This window comes from Carcharodon carcharias, chromosome 36, assembly GCF_017639515.1.
Source record: "Carcharodon carcharias isolate sCarCar2 chromosome 36, sCarCar2.pri, whole genome shotgun sequence".
NCBI lineage: Eukaryota > Metazoa > Chordata > Chondrichthyes > Lamniformes > Lamnidae > Carcharodon > Carcharodon carcharias.
The window spans coordinates 2,233,215-2,247,870 of NC_054502.1; the positions used below are offsets into that span (position 1 = coordinate 2,233,215).

Consider the following 14,656-nt stretch of genomic DNA (forward strand, 5'->3'; position numbering starts at 1 on the left):
TGAACCAACCAGCCTCACTGAAACTCTGCCTTTCCCATAAGGATCTTCAATCTCCACATATGAAGATTTCACCTTGGGACTCTCTTCAAATGTCACTTGCACTCGGACAGCTTCAACCAGGATCCACCTCGTGGGGCTTCAATCTCCCCTTCTGAGATTCCTTTCCCCTGGATTTCAGAGTACACACAGGCTTTGGCCTTGCCAAACACAACACCATTGCTCAAAAAGGCTACCTTTGCTGTTAACAGCATGCAGCACAGAGTCAGCAACCTTCCACTGCCCTCTCGGATCTTCTGGGCTTTTCTCAAGCCCGCTTTGCTTCAAGTCTGCTTCCTGCAGCTCTTTCTTTAACTTGGATCCTTTTTTCTCTGCTCCTGCTGTTTATCCTGACTCAATGGCATGTATCTCTGATCCCTGTCTGGGACTTCTTTCTGCCCCATTCCCTGGTTTGGGACCACCACCTTGATTTGGGACTTTCTCCCTGTCCCCTGCTCCCTGGGACACCTCTCGAATGACGTTCCTGTTCAGGTCACCTGACGTCCAGCTTCATGCCATTTCATTTCTTTTTCTCCTGCGCGTGTGCGCAGGGCCGGTTCCCGGTCTAATGACGTAAAAGAAAAATTGCGTTCATGCGCAGGGCAGATTCATGGCCTGAAGACCTGAAAGACACCAACTGTGCCTGTGCGGCCACTTCCTGGCCATCAAGTGAGCAGAGGCCCCAAAACCTGTCGAGGAGCTGTAGTTCCTGAACTGCGACTTCAATTTAAACCTAAGGTAAGTATCAGAGTTAGTTACATCTATGAAAAGATTTGATCCCATTTTTCTCTATTATAGGTGATATATAAATTTAAGTAGTTGCTTTTCTATGTTAGTTTTAGCCAAGCCCATTCTGTAACAATTCTAAAAAGGTTTCCATTACCACCTTCAAAGATGGATTTAGTCTGGTCATTAACGAACAAGATAACTCCCAGTGCCACACGCGAATGAGCATAAGACTAAGAGGATTGATCGATTGAATACATGGCTGGTGAACTGGTATAGGAGAAAGGGCATCACATTTCTGAGCCATTGGGACCAATTCTAGGGCAGTTGGGACTTGTACTAGATGGACGGGTTGCACCTTAGCAGGACTGAGACTGAGACATCCTCACAGGAAGATTTGCTAGTGCTGTTGGGGAGGATTTAAACTAGATTGGCAGGGGATGGGAACCTGAGAAGGAGCTCAGATTGGAGGGAAGCAAAACTGGTAACAGGAAGTAGAAAAGTAGTAAGCAAAATTAGAAGGCAGATGAAGCGAAGGCAAACATCAAATAGGATCAGAATGCGGCACAATGTTAAAAGGACTATGTTAAGAGCACGCTATCTGAATGCAGGCAGCATTCCCAGCAATGTAGAAGGTTTGAAGACAAACAGAAGTAAATGGGTGTGGTTTAATTGCCACTGCAGAAGCATAGTTACAGGGTGACTGAGACTGGGGTCTGAATATTCAAAGATATTCGTCGTTTCGGAAGAATAGGCAAAAAGGATAAAGATGTGGGGTTGTGCTGTTAATAAGGGACAAGAGCAGTACAAATAGTGAGAGAGGATCTTAGATCGAAGGATGAAGATGTAGAATCAGTTTGGGTGCAGCTAGGAAACAGCACGGGGCAGCAAACATTGGTGGGAGTTGTTTATAGGCCACCAAACTATAATGGTAACGTCTGGACGTTATAAATCAAGAAATTAGAGCTGCCTGTAAAATGGGAAATACAGTAATGACGGTTGACTTCGATTTACATATAGACTGGGTAAACCTAATTAGCACTAATACTGTGGAGGATGAATTCCTGGAGTGTGAATGAGATAGGTTTCTGGAGCAGTACATTGAAGAACCTACTAAGGATTGGGCTATTTTTGATTCAATATTATGTAATGAAAAGGACCTAATTAATAACCTTGCTGTAAAGGAGCCTTTAGGAAATAGTGACCATAATATGATAGAATTTTACATTAAGTTTGAAAGTGATATAGTTCATTCTGAAACTAGAATCTTAAACCTCAACAAAGGAAACTATGAAGGTATGAGGGGCAAGATGGCTATGGTGAATTGGGAACTATACTCAAAATTTGATGGTAGACAGGCAATGTCTAGTATTTAAAGAAATATTACATGGCCTACGACAAATTCCTCTAAGATATAGGAAAGATGAATCAGCCGTGGCTAACAAAATACGGTAAAGATTGCATTAGATTAAAGGAAGTGGCTTATATGGTTGCTGGGAAAAATGGTAAGTTTGGGAATTGGGAGCAATTTAGAATTCAGCAAAGGAGGACCAAGAAACTGATAAAGAAAGGGAAAAGAAAATATGAATGTAAGCTAGTGAGAAACAATAAGGCAGACCATAAAAACTTGTTTAGATATGTGAAAAGAAAAAGATTAGCAAGGACAAATGTGGATCCATTACAGGTATGACAGGAGAATTTATAACAGAGAATAGGGAGAAACAAGACAATTACTTTGTGTCTGACTTCGTGGAGGAAGATGCAGAAAATCTCCCATGAATACTGGAGAACCAAGGTGCTTGTGAAAATGGGGAACTGAAAGAAATTATTGATAAAGCGGTAGTACTTGAAAAATTAATTGCGTTGAAGGTTGATAAATCCCCTGGACCAGTTGAGTTATATCCTAGAGTGTTGAATGAGGTGTCTACAGAGATAGTGGATGTATTGGTGGTTATCTTTCAAAATCCTATAGAATCTGGAAAGGTCCCTGCAGACTGGAAAGTAGTAAATGTAACCCCACTATTTAAGAAGTGAGGGAGAAAGAAAACAGGGAACTGTCGACCTGTTAGTTTGACGTCAGTAATAGGGAAAATGTAAGAACCTTACTTTCGACTCAGCTGGTGCCAGAGGAGTGGAGAATTGCAAATATTACACCCTTGTTCAAAAAGGGTGTAAAGATAAGCCCAGCAGCTTCAGGCCAGTCAATTTAACCTTGGTGGTGGGGAAGCTTCTAGAAACAATAATTTGGGACAAAACTAATTGTCACTTGGGCAAATGCGGGCTAATTAAAGAAGGCCAGCAAGGATGTAAGGAAAATTGTGTTTAACTAACTTGATAGGGTTTTTTTGATCCGGTAACAGAGTAGGTTGGTGAAGATAATACTGCTGATGTGGTGTACGTAGACTTCCAGAAGGTATTTGCTAATGCTGCACAACAGACTTACAGGTGAGGTTATGGCTCATGGAACAAAAGGGACAGTAGCAATGTGGATATGAAATTGGCTGAGTGCCAGGAAATAGAGAGTAATGGTGGTCAATGGATGTTTTTTGGACTAGTGGATAGTTTGTAGTGGATTTCCCCAGTGGTTGGTGTTGGAACGCTTGCACTTCCTGATGTATATTAATGACCTAGGCCTTGGTGTACAGCGCACAATTTCAAAGTTTGCAGATAACACAAAACTTGGAAGCATTGTGAACTGTGAGGAGGATGATGTAGAGCTTCAAAAGGGCATATTTAAGTTGATGGAATGGGTGGACAAGTGGAGACAAAAGTTAATGCAGTGAAGTGTGAAGTGATTCATTTTTGTAGGAAGAACATGGAGAAACAAAATAAAATAATTCTAAAGGTGGTTCAGGGGCAGAGGGACCTGAGTGTACATGTGCATAATTCATTGAAGGTGGCAGGACAAGTTGACCGAGCAGTTAATAAAGCATACAGCATCCTAGGCTTCATTAATAGGGACATAGAGTACAGGAGCAAGAGGTTATGTTAAACTTGTATAGAACACTGAATCGGTCTCAACTGGAGTATTGCGTTCAGTTTTGGTGCCACACTTTAGGAAAGATGCGAAGGCATCAGAGAAAATGCAGAAACGACTCATGAAAATGGCCCCAGTGATGAGGAACCTCAGTTAAGTAGATAGATTGGAGAAGTTCGGACTGTTTTCCTTTGAGAAGAGAAGATTGAGAGGAGATTCGATAGAGGTATTGAAAATCATGAGGTGTCTGGACAGAGTAGATAGGGAAAAACGTCCCCATTGGTGTAAGGATTGAGAATAGGAGGGCACAGATTTAAGGTAAATACATACAAATTAGGAGCAGGACTAGGCCGTTCGAGCCTGCTCTACCACAATAAGGTCATGGCTGATCTTATTGAAATCTTAACTCCACATGCCCATCTAGCCTGACAGTCTTTCACCTCCTTTCTTATCAAGAATCTATCTAGATCTGCCTTAAAAAATTCAAAAACTCTGCTTCCACTGTCTTTTGAGAAAGAGAGTTCAAAGATTCACCACCCTCTGAGAGAAGAAGTTTCTCCTCTGTCCTAAATGGACCACCCCTTATTTTTCAATAGTAATCCCTAGGTTCTAAACTCCCCCACAAGAGGAACCATTTTTTCCAAATCCACCCTGTCAAGGCCTCTGAAGATCTTATACATTTCAGTCAAGTGGCCTCATCTTCTATGTTCCAGTGGATACAAACTTACCCTGTCCAACCTTTCCTCATAAGACAGCCCGCCCATTCCAGTTATTAGCCTAGTAAACCATCTCTGAACTGCCTCCAATGCATTCACATCCTTCCTTAAATAAAGAGATCAAACCTGTACACAGTGCTGCAGATGTGGTCTCACTAGCGCCCTGTATAACTGAAGCATAACCCCTCTTTTGTATTCAGTTCCCCTTGCAATAAACAATAACATTCTCTTAGCTTTCCTAATTACTTGCTTTATGTGCAAACTAACCTTTTGTGATTCATGCACTAGGGCACCCAGATCCCTCTGCATCTTAAAGCTCTGCAATCTCTCATCGTTTAGATAATATGCTTTATTTTATTTTTCCTGCCAAAATGGACAATTTCACATTTTCCCACATTATACTCCATTTGCCAGATTTTTGCCCACTCACTTCACCTATCTACATCACTTTGTAGCCTCTTTATGTCCTCTTCACAACTTACTTTCCTACCTATCTTTGTGTCATCAGCAAATTTAGCAACCATAACTTCAGTCCCTTCATCCAAGTCATTTATATAAATTGTAAAAAGTTGAGGCCCCACCACTGATCCCTGTGGCACATCATTCCTTACATCCTGTCAACCAGAAAAACACCCATTTATGCTTACTCTTTGATTCTTGTTCACTAGTAAACCTTCTGTCCATGATTGCAGGTTACCCCTACACCATGAGCTTTTATTTTCCACAATAACCTTTGATGTGGCACTTATTAAATACCTTCTTGAAATCTTAAGTACAGCACATCCACCGGTTCCCCTTTATTCACAGCACATGTTGCTTCTTCAAAGAACACCAATAACTGGGTTAAATATGAAGATTTTCCTCCCACAAAACCATGTTCACTCTGCTTGATTGCCATTAATATATCTCAGCACCCTGCTATAACATCTTTACTATTAACTTCTAACATTTTCCCAATACAGATGTTAAGCTAACTGGGCTGTAGTTTCCTGTTTTCTGTCTCCCTCCCTTTTTGAATAAAGGAGTTACATTCATTATTTTCCAATCTAATGGAACCTTGCACTGGGGCAGGTAACACAGCCCTCTGGAATTTCACTCTTTTTTTATTCATTCATGGGATGTGGGTGTCGCTGGCTAGACCAACATTTATTGCCCATCTCTAATTGCCTATGATTTGTTGCAGAGAACAGCGTTAATTGTGTGTTAATGGCGATATGAGAAAAAAAACTTCCACACAGTGAGAATCTAGATCTGGAAGGCACAGCCTGAGAGTGGAGGCAGGTTCAAGCAAGGCATTCAAGAGGGAATTGAATTGTTATCTGAAAAGGAAGAATGAACAGGACTACCAGAAGAAGATGGGGGTGTGGCACTAAGTAAATTATTCCTTTGAAGAGCTAGCACAGACATGATGGTTTGAATGGCCTTGAGTGTCATAACAATTTTGTGATTCTGTTCCCTTTGGAGAAGAGAAAGTTGAGAGCAGATTTGATAGAGGTATTGAAAACCATGAGGGGCCTGGACAGAGTAGGTAGAGAGGAACTGTTCCCATTGATGGAAGAATCGCAAACCAGAGGACACCGATTTAAAGTGACTGGCAAAAGAACCAAAGATGATACGAGGAGAAAGCTTTTTTATGCAGTGACTGAATAGGATCTGGATTGCAATGCCTGAGAATGTGGTGGAGGCAGATTCAAACTTGGGTTTCAAAAGAAAATTGGATCATCATCTGAAGAGGAAAAATTTGCAGGGCTGTGGGAAAAGATGGGGGCGTGGAACCAGATGATTTGCTCTTTCAGAGAGCTGGCACAGACATGACAGTCCGAATGGCCTCATTATGCGCTGTAACCATATACACTGCACTGCAGCAACTTGCCAAGCCTCCTCTGACAGCACCTTCCAAACCTGTGACCTCTGCCATCCATTAGGTCAAGGGCAGCAGATGCATGGTAAGACCACCACCTGCAAGTCCCCCTCCAAGCCACACACCATCCTGACTTGGAACTAAATCGTCATTCCTTCACTGTTGCTGGGTCAAAATCCTAGAACTCCCTTCACTATGGGTGTACCTAGACTAAATGGACTACAGCGGTCCAAGGAGACGGCTCATCGCCACCTTCTCGGGGGTCATTTAGGGATGGGAAACAAATGCCAGCGATGTGCTGATCCCATGAGAGAATTTTTTAAAATGTAGGATGACATTCAAGTGCAGCACTGAGGGAATGCTGCACTATCAGACATGCCATCTTTTGGGATGAGTCCTTAAAGTGAGGCCCCGCTTGTTCTTTAAAGTGGACATAAAAGTTCCCATTCCATTACTACAAAGAACAAGTAAGCTATCCTGGCCAATATTTATCCCTCAATTACTAAAGCAGATTATCTGGACATTATCACATTGCTGTTTGTGTTAGTTTGGTGGTGCCAACTGGCTGCTGTGTTTCCTACGTTTCAGCACTGACACCACTTCAAAAGCACTTTGTTGGCTGTAAAGTGCCTTGGAGCATCCTGGGATTATGAAAGGCACCATATCGATGAAAGTTTTTTTCATTTCAAGATAAAGAGCAGTATATTTGTGGTTTGAAATGGTTTGTTACTTTTCATTGACCTTGTTTCTATGCAGGTGTTTGATTTGCGTCAGTGTCACCGACAGATGCAGCAACAGGCGGCCACAGCACAAGCAGCAGCAGCAGCACAGGCTGCAGCTGTGGCAGGGAACATTCCAGGCCCTGGCTCTGTGGGAGGCATTGCACCTGCTGTTAGTAAGTACAAGTATATTCTCTGTTCCTATCAAAGTTATTCCCAAGATCTGCATCCTTCACCTGAGAATTTAAGCCAAGACGCCGTTTGTCCTCTCTGCCAGATGTAAAGGATCCCATGGCAATTTTCATAGAGAAACAGGAGCAGTCTCTCAGTATCCTGGCCTATATTTATCCTTGAACCAGTGTTACAAAAAAACTTAACTAGTTGTGAAATGCTTTGGGGCAACCCAGGATGTGAGGGGTTCTATATTAATGCAGGTTTGTCTATCCTTTGCATCAATGTTGTGATAGAATTCATGGAGTCAGATTCTAACAGTTGCAGAATGTGGGAGCTTCTGGACGCTGATATGATCCAGAGAAACATGTCTCTAGTAAGTGTCTACGGCTTGAGGAACTTCGCCTCAGAGCGATTAAGCAGGAAGCTGAGCTGAAGACATTGTGATGCATCAGAGAAGGTGAAAGTAATCTGGACACTTCATTCCCCTCCTTAGAATAGGGCCTTCTGATTTGATCAGTGGTCAGGGACGAGAAGGTGTGACTGTGAGTGAGGCAGGTATGGAGACCTAGAAGGTAGAAGTGGAGGAGTCTCGGTCCTTGCTATTGTCAGCAGGTTCGAGGTTCTTGCAGCCTCTGTGGATGAAGGCGAAAGCTGCAAGGTGGATGATCAAGCTGCTCATGGGACTGTGGTACAGAAAGCCATTCAAACAGGGAGAGTTCATAGGAATGTAGAGGTAGTAGGGGACAGTATAGTTGGGGAGATTGACACAGTTCTCTGCAGCCTGGTGCCAGAATTCGGGGCAACTGCAATGGCGTATTTCCCATCCTCTCAGTTTTGGTGTGATCCAATTTCTGTTAATGACCCCACCACAAACTCGAGATAGGGTAAACTCATAGGGTTAGTTTATTTGCGCACACTCAAACGTGGGAGGAGGGTAGCAATGTTGCCTCCTTTTCACTCATACAATAAAGAAAAGGGGGATAGAGAAAGAAAAGTTTACAGGGCAAAGACCACAGAGTAAAGAATTATTGCTTCACGTGTCCAGAGTCCTGTGAAGGAATACGCCGTTGGACTTTGATTCAGGACTCTGGACATGTGAAGCAATAATTCTTTACTCTGTGGTCTTTGCCCTGTAAACTTTTCTTTCTCTATCCCCCGTTTTTATTGTATGAGTGAAAAGGAGGCAAGATGCTACCCTTCCTCCCACTTTTCCAGTAGAGCTGACTTCCACAATGATTGATCTCTGCGAGCCGATCTTGTAGACGATGGTACAACAGTTCTTGTAGAAACGATGTGGATGGGGCCAGGCATTCAAACCTGGAAAGAGCCCCTTTTCTATGCCGCTGCATGGTAGATGGAAGAATAGCAGACTGAGCACTTCAGCTTCACAAGGCAATATTACAGGTTCTACCAGCTGGGGGAGGGGTGGGGGGATGTCACATGAATCCCACTTCTCCACTTAGCTTTGACCAAGGGAGTATATCCCTTTGTTTGAGTTCCTGAGATTGTTAATGTTCCAAACATTAAAAATTTGAAAGGAAGACTGCAGGGCTCTTTACCCTAGCAGATTCATAGACTCCGGTTGGCCAGCTTGGGTTCTGGAATGCAGATGGCCTTGGTATAGCTCCCTTTGCAGCCCACAGAGGTTGTTAATGTCTCTTTAGCGGTAACGAGGCACACATTTCTTCAATACTGCCAGATTAGGCCCTATTGTTCGAAGGTCACAGCCAGACATAGCCTCAGACATTTTAACAGGTCATTGTCCAGTGTTAAAATTAGAGAAATTAACCATGATTATATACATATATACTTAAAAGAAATAGAGTGTGAAGTCTTAGCCCTGTTGCAGAGTACAAACTTAAGAGTGCACCAGCAGATGAAGCCAGAGATTGCAAAAGTGGTAAAAAGAGAGTTAAAGGCTCTATATCTGAATGTCTGCAGCATTCATAACTAAATGGATGAATTGTTAGCCCAGATCGAAATAAATATGTATGACCTGATTGGCATTAGAGAGGCATGGTTGCAGGGTGACCAAGGCTGGGATCTGAATATTGAAAGGTATTTAACATTTTGAATTGATAAGCTAGGAAAACGCAGTAGGGTAGCTCTGTTAATTAAGGATGTTATTCATACATTAGTGAGAAATGGCCTTGGCTTGAAAGACCAAAATGTAGAATCAGTCTGGGTCGTGAAAAGAAATAGTAAAGGTAAAAGATCCCTTGTGGGAGTAGTTTCTTGGCCCCATAACAGTAGTTACACAATAGGACAAGGTATATAAGAAGAAATAAATGGTGCATGTAAGAAAGGCATCGCAATAATCATGGGTGACTTTAAGCTACATGTAGATTGGGCAAATCAGATTGACAAAGGTAGCCTGGAACATGAGTTTATAGTGTGTATTCAAGCCAATTTCTTAGAGCAGTATGTTCTAGAGACAACCAGGGAGCACAATATTCTGGACTTGATAATGAGAAATCAGAGAGGATTAATCAATAACCTTATAGTAGTACCTCAGAGCCTCCAGGCAACAGTGAGCATAACATGATAGAACGTCATGTTCAGTTTGAAGGGGAGAAGTGTGGACCTAAGACTTGTGTTTTAAACCTGAATAAAGGGAATTATGAGGGTATGAAAGAAGGAAATTGGGTTAAAGGTGGGGCAGTAGAGATGCAGTGGCAAACTTTTAAGGAGATAATTAATACATCTCAGCAAAGCTTAATCTCAGTGAGAAAGAAAGACTCTTTGAGAAGGATGCATCATTCATGGCTGAATAAGGAAGTTAAGGATAGTCAAATTGAAAGGAACACTGTACACATCTGCACAGATTGGTGGTAGGTCAGAATATTGGTCAAATTTTTAAAACCAGCAAAGTATAATGAAAAGAGAATTGATGGGAATTGATGATGGAAAACAAGGAAATGGCAGAGTTGAACAGGTATTTTGTCTGTCTTCACTGTAGAAGATTTAGAAAACTTCCCAAAGATACTTGAAAACCAGGAGATGAATGGGATGGAGGAACTTAAATAATCACCATCACTAGGGAAAAGTTGCTGGGAAAACTATTGTACCTAAAGGCTGACAAGTCCCTGGGACCAGATGACCTGCATCCTAGGCTCCTAGAAAAAATGGCTGCAAAGATACCAAATCAAGGTTTATTACACAAGATAAGATTACATCGTGTAGGGGGTAACATTTTAGTATGGATAAATGATTGGTTAGCTAACTGGAATCAGAGAGTAGGCAGAAATGGGTAATTTTCAGGTTGGCAAGCTTTAACTAGTGGAATGCCACAGGGATCAGTACTGAGCCTTCACTATTTACAATCTACATCAATGATTTGGGTGAAGGAATCTAATGTATGGTAGCTAAATTTGCCAGTGACACCAAGATAGGCAGGAAAGTAAGAAGAGTGAGAGGTGATCTTATTGAAACACATAAGACCCTGAGGGTCTTTGAGAGGGTAGATACCAGGAGGATGTTTTCACTTTGGGAGAGATTAGAACCAGGGGACACAGTTTAGGAATAAGAGGTCTGCTGTTGAAGATGGAGATGAGAATTTTATTTTTCTGAGTCGTTAGTATTTGGAATTCTCTTCCCCAGAATGGATTGAAGGCTGGGCCATTGAATTTATTCAAGGCAGAGCTGGACAGATTTTTGATAGATGGAGTCGAGGATTATGGGCCAGATGGCAAAGTGGAGTTCAGACCACAACCAGATTAGCCGTGATCTTATAGAGTGGCGGAGCAGGCTCAAATGGCTGAATGGCCTACTCCTGCACCTAGGTCCTACGTAACTAAAAGAGAAACTGAACCTTCAGATTTTTGGGGAAACTGAAGCTGGTTGAGACCAGATAAAAGGCACAGACGCATTTGAGCTCAGATCATCCAGTGGTGCAGTTGAGAAAAGGTGAACAGGAAGCCTGGATTTGAGAGTGGAGATAAAATAAAATAAATTTATTGCTGCTGCTTCAGTTATTCTAAAGGAACTGACTGACAAACATTGGTCATAAGTGCACAGGTTTGTTACTGAGGGTTCCAATAACAGCAATGCTGGGGAATCCACGCCATCAAAACTGTGCTGAACAGAGCTGAGGCGGTTCTGAGGCTGTGTGCTATTTTGGTGACGACTCTGGCTGAGTACTGATCTTGGCTGAGGGCCAGAGGCTAAGGAAAGGAGCTTGAATTCAACTGGAGAAAACTCAGAGCTCTAAAAGACTTTGTGGCTGAAATTCGTGCCATATATGCTAAGTGGACTGTGCAGTAAATCCATCAGATATGGCTTTGTATCTGCTATTTAATGTGTATAGTTTATACTCACCACGGTTTACCTGTTAATTCATGTTGATTTTGGTTTGATTAAGTAAAAGTTATCAGAAGTATAACCTTGCCAATTGGCTTTCTCATTGGGTGGAATTGTCTGGTCCTATTGGCGACAGGTGTCATGGTGGGCGTGAGCAGACAATTTGGTGAGAAGGTCAAAAACCGGAAAGGCGCCATTGTAAAACCAGTTGCAATTGTCCGCTCCACTGGCGGGCCGGGGTCCCTGTTGCTGCATATCGGAAACCTAATTCCAATACTTTAAGCACCTCATTATGAGCCCTGCTGGCTGGAATCTTCCCCCCAATGCTGGATCATCCAGGCCCATGCTGACCTGTTTCACAACTGTACAAAAGTGACGTGCGCCTGGCGAGCTGCACTTCACTCAAGACTTCAAGGTTTGTTTGCCCACCTTGCGTCAGGCGGCCTTCATAGTTATCAGCACCAGGCTCCACAGGCAGCACCACATCACCTTTAGGGGGGCTCACGGGCAGGTCTCTGCCTACCAGACCAGCCATAATGCAGGAGTGGCTTTTCAATGGCTGCAGGGCTAGGGCTTGCTTGGGGAAGAGGGATAAGCAGCCTCAGGCAAGGGAAGAGGCTGCAGAGGAAGCAGCGAGGTAACATCATGGCAGTCAAATCGGAGACCTCCCCGCCAGCGAGACAGTGTTTCTCCTGTGGCTGCATAGTTAATGAGGACGATACAGCACAAAAACCCGTCATTGTGGCTGGTGGGTGAAACATCTGTTAGCGCAAATGTGGTGCAAACCTGGGATGATTCCGCCCATTCTTCAGTAAATTTTGTCTTTTGTTGGTCTCCACAGGGATCATAACAAAATTGGAGTCTCATCCAGGAATGACCCGATTTTGGCAGTGAATCAGGATCACTGGAACTTTTGAGAATTTAAGCAAACAAGATTTCACATATTCTTTTGCCCTGTTCACTGAGGAATGAGTAGTTTTGATGCTCAGGCCTTTATGGGGAGAGAGAATTTGTCTCTTAGTGTCTTGGAAAAGTTAATTTGAATGCTGGATCAGAGAAATTGGGGGTCATCTTAAAATCAAGTGTTAAGAAGGCAGAGATTTATGAATAAATTGACTTATCACTTGAAACTTGGAAGAAAAGGAGGTTTCTCCTGGGATTCAAGTGGGATTAACCAGCCTGCAATTAGGAAAAGGAAAGTTAGAATTCGAGAGAAATGGAAAAAAAATTGAATTCAGAAGTGTAAGATTAAAAAGGGAGAAATTAGAATTGGAAAGAGAAAAAGTACGTGCATTGGAGGAAAGATGAGGGTTGCCCAACAGCGAATTTCTTGTACTTTTAATTTGGCAAGAAATATTTGCCCAATACTTAAATTTAATGAGGACAGAATAGACTTACTTTGTGTCCTTCAAGAAAATTGCCATGGATCTGAATTAACCTAAACAATCTTGGTCCATGACCCTGGAGAGTGTTTTCTTAGGGACAGGTTTGGAGGTAGGTATACTCATCTCTTTCAAGGAGCCCTCAAGAGGCTGTGACAGAGTAAAGACCTGCTGTTCTCAATGTCTCCGAGTTGGTGCCAGAGGCCTACAGACTGAAATTACTTGTTCAGAAATTTGAAAAGGAAACAGGGCCAGACCTATGAGGAATTTTCCAGAGAGCAGGGAAAGTTCATAAAATGAAGCAACAGGAGTGGCAGATGATTATGAACTGTCTCACAACTGTATTAGTAACAGGCCCCCAACTGGAAACTTCCAGAGAAATTGGAGAGATGGGAAGTTTAATAGTGAAAAGAAATCTGTCTCTGTTGAGGAAGACGGCAAAGGTGAAGCCACAGGCGCCCCTCAGGAATAGTAAAAGAGAAAGTCCGGAGGAGAAGTTTGTTACGAGGGGGCCAACATGCTAGTTTTGTCATAAATAAGGTCATATAAAGGCTGAGTATTGGAAGTAGAAAAACAAGCCTGTAACATTTGTATAACAACATGATGCACTCCAGAAAATACATCCTAGCAGGTAAAGCTCATGACAAGCAGGTAGTTTTTCCCATGTTTACTGAGAGTGAATCATGGTGCAGCAATCCATAGAATTCTTCCTGTTTGAGGGTAAAGTGTCTCCATGTTTGATGAGGCAAGTAAGTCAGCTGTCATACTTAGAGATCCAGAGGTGACACAGTTACTGGTGTCGGCAGGTGACACAGATTTCCCTCCAGGTGGCTGACTGAAAGCCTTCCCCCAGGAGCTAATTACAACTGGGCAACCTGGAAGTGCCTGAACAGACTTAGGACTGGTGTAGGTCGTTCAAAGGTGTCACGAAGCAAATGGGGATATACAACTTGTCAATGTGGAACTGAGCCACAGACTATGCAACATCCCCTGCAATGCCTATCGCTAGAGGAACCCTGCACTGTTGCAGATCCTGCCGAATTCAACAACAAGGCGCATAAATGTGTCCAGTTCTGGCTGGGCCATGTATAGACTGTCCATCAACACAATAAAAAAATTAAAATAAATAAAATTTTTAAAAAACTGAATGCAAAGGCTTTAATTCGAGGTATTGATGAAAATTATTTACCCATTCCCTCACATAGGTCTGATTTAAAACGTGACTTTGCAATTGATCCTGTTACTGTTGTTATCATTCCTAGTTTGCCTATTGACGATGTGGGTTTTGTTGCAAGGAAGTGACTTGGCTGAGCATAAGGTATTGGCATCTCCAGTGGTTTCAGGAAAGCTGCTGAAACCAAGTCTTTACTGAAAAAACTGGCTGACTTGAAGGAACAGATTACTCTTTTTGAGTCTGGTGCTAAGATTGATGTTCTTATTAAAGATATGCAGAAGAATTGGAAACTCAGCTTGCTAGTTTAAAACTGACATTGAAGCATCAAGCTGAGGAGGAAAAATAATGACAGTTGGAGAGGCCTAAAAACAACTTGAACTAGAAGTGCAGAGAAAGCATGAACAGGATGTGGTGAAGCAGATAGCAACAGCACTGAAAACCAGTGACTAAAAAATGGAAGAACCATGCTTTGAAAGAAATTGAGAAAGCTGGGTCCAGGTAAAACCCCTAACCCCGGAACCATTTTGGTAAATTTCCTCTGTCCTTTAGGGAAGGAAATCAGCCATCCTTACCTGCTCTAGCCTACATGTGA

The 14,656-nt window shown here is 42.5% G+C and overlaps 1 protein-coding gene across 2 annotated transcripts in view; it reads left to right on the forward strand.

Annotated features, from left to right (window-relative positions):
- The window catches only part of smad10a (SMAD family member 10a), a 114,888-nt gene that overhangs the window by 92,827 nt on the left and 7,405 nt on the right, over window positions 1-14,656 (forward strand). For both annotated transcript variants that reach the window (XM_041179689.1, XM_041179690.1), the window contains one exon: window positions 7,073-7,211. In XM_041179689.1, coding sequence (XP_041035623.1) covers window positions 7,073-7,211 — 139 coding nt within the window. The remainder of the gene's footprint in view (window positions 1-7,072; window positions 7,212-14,656) is intronic.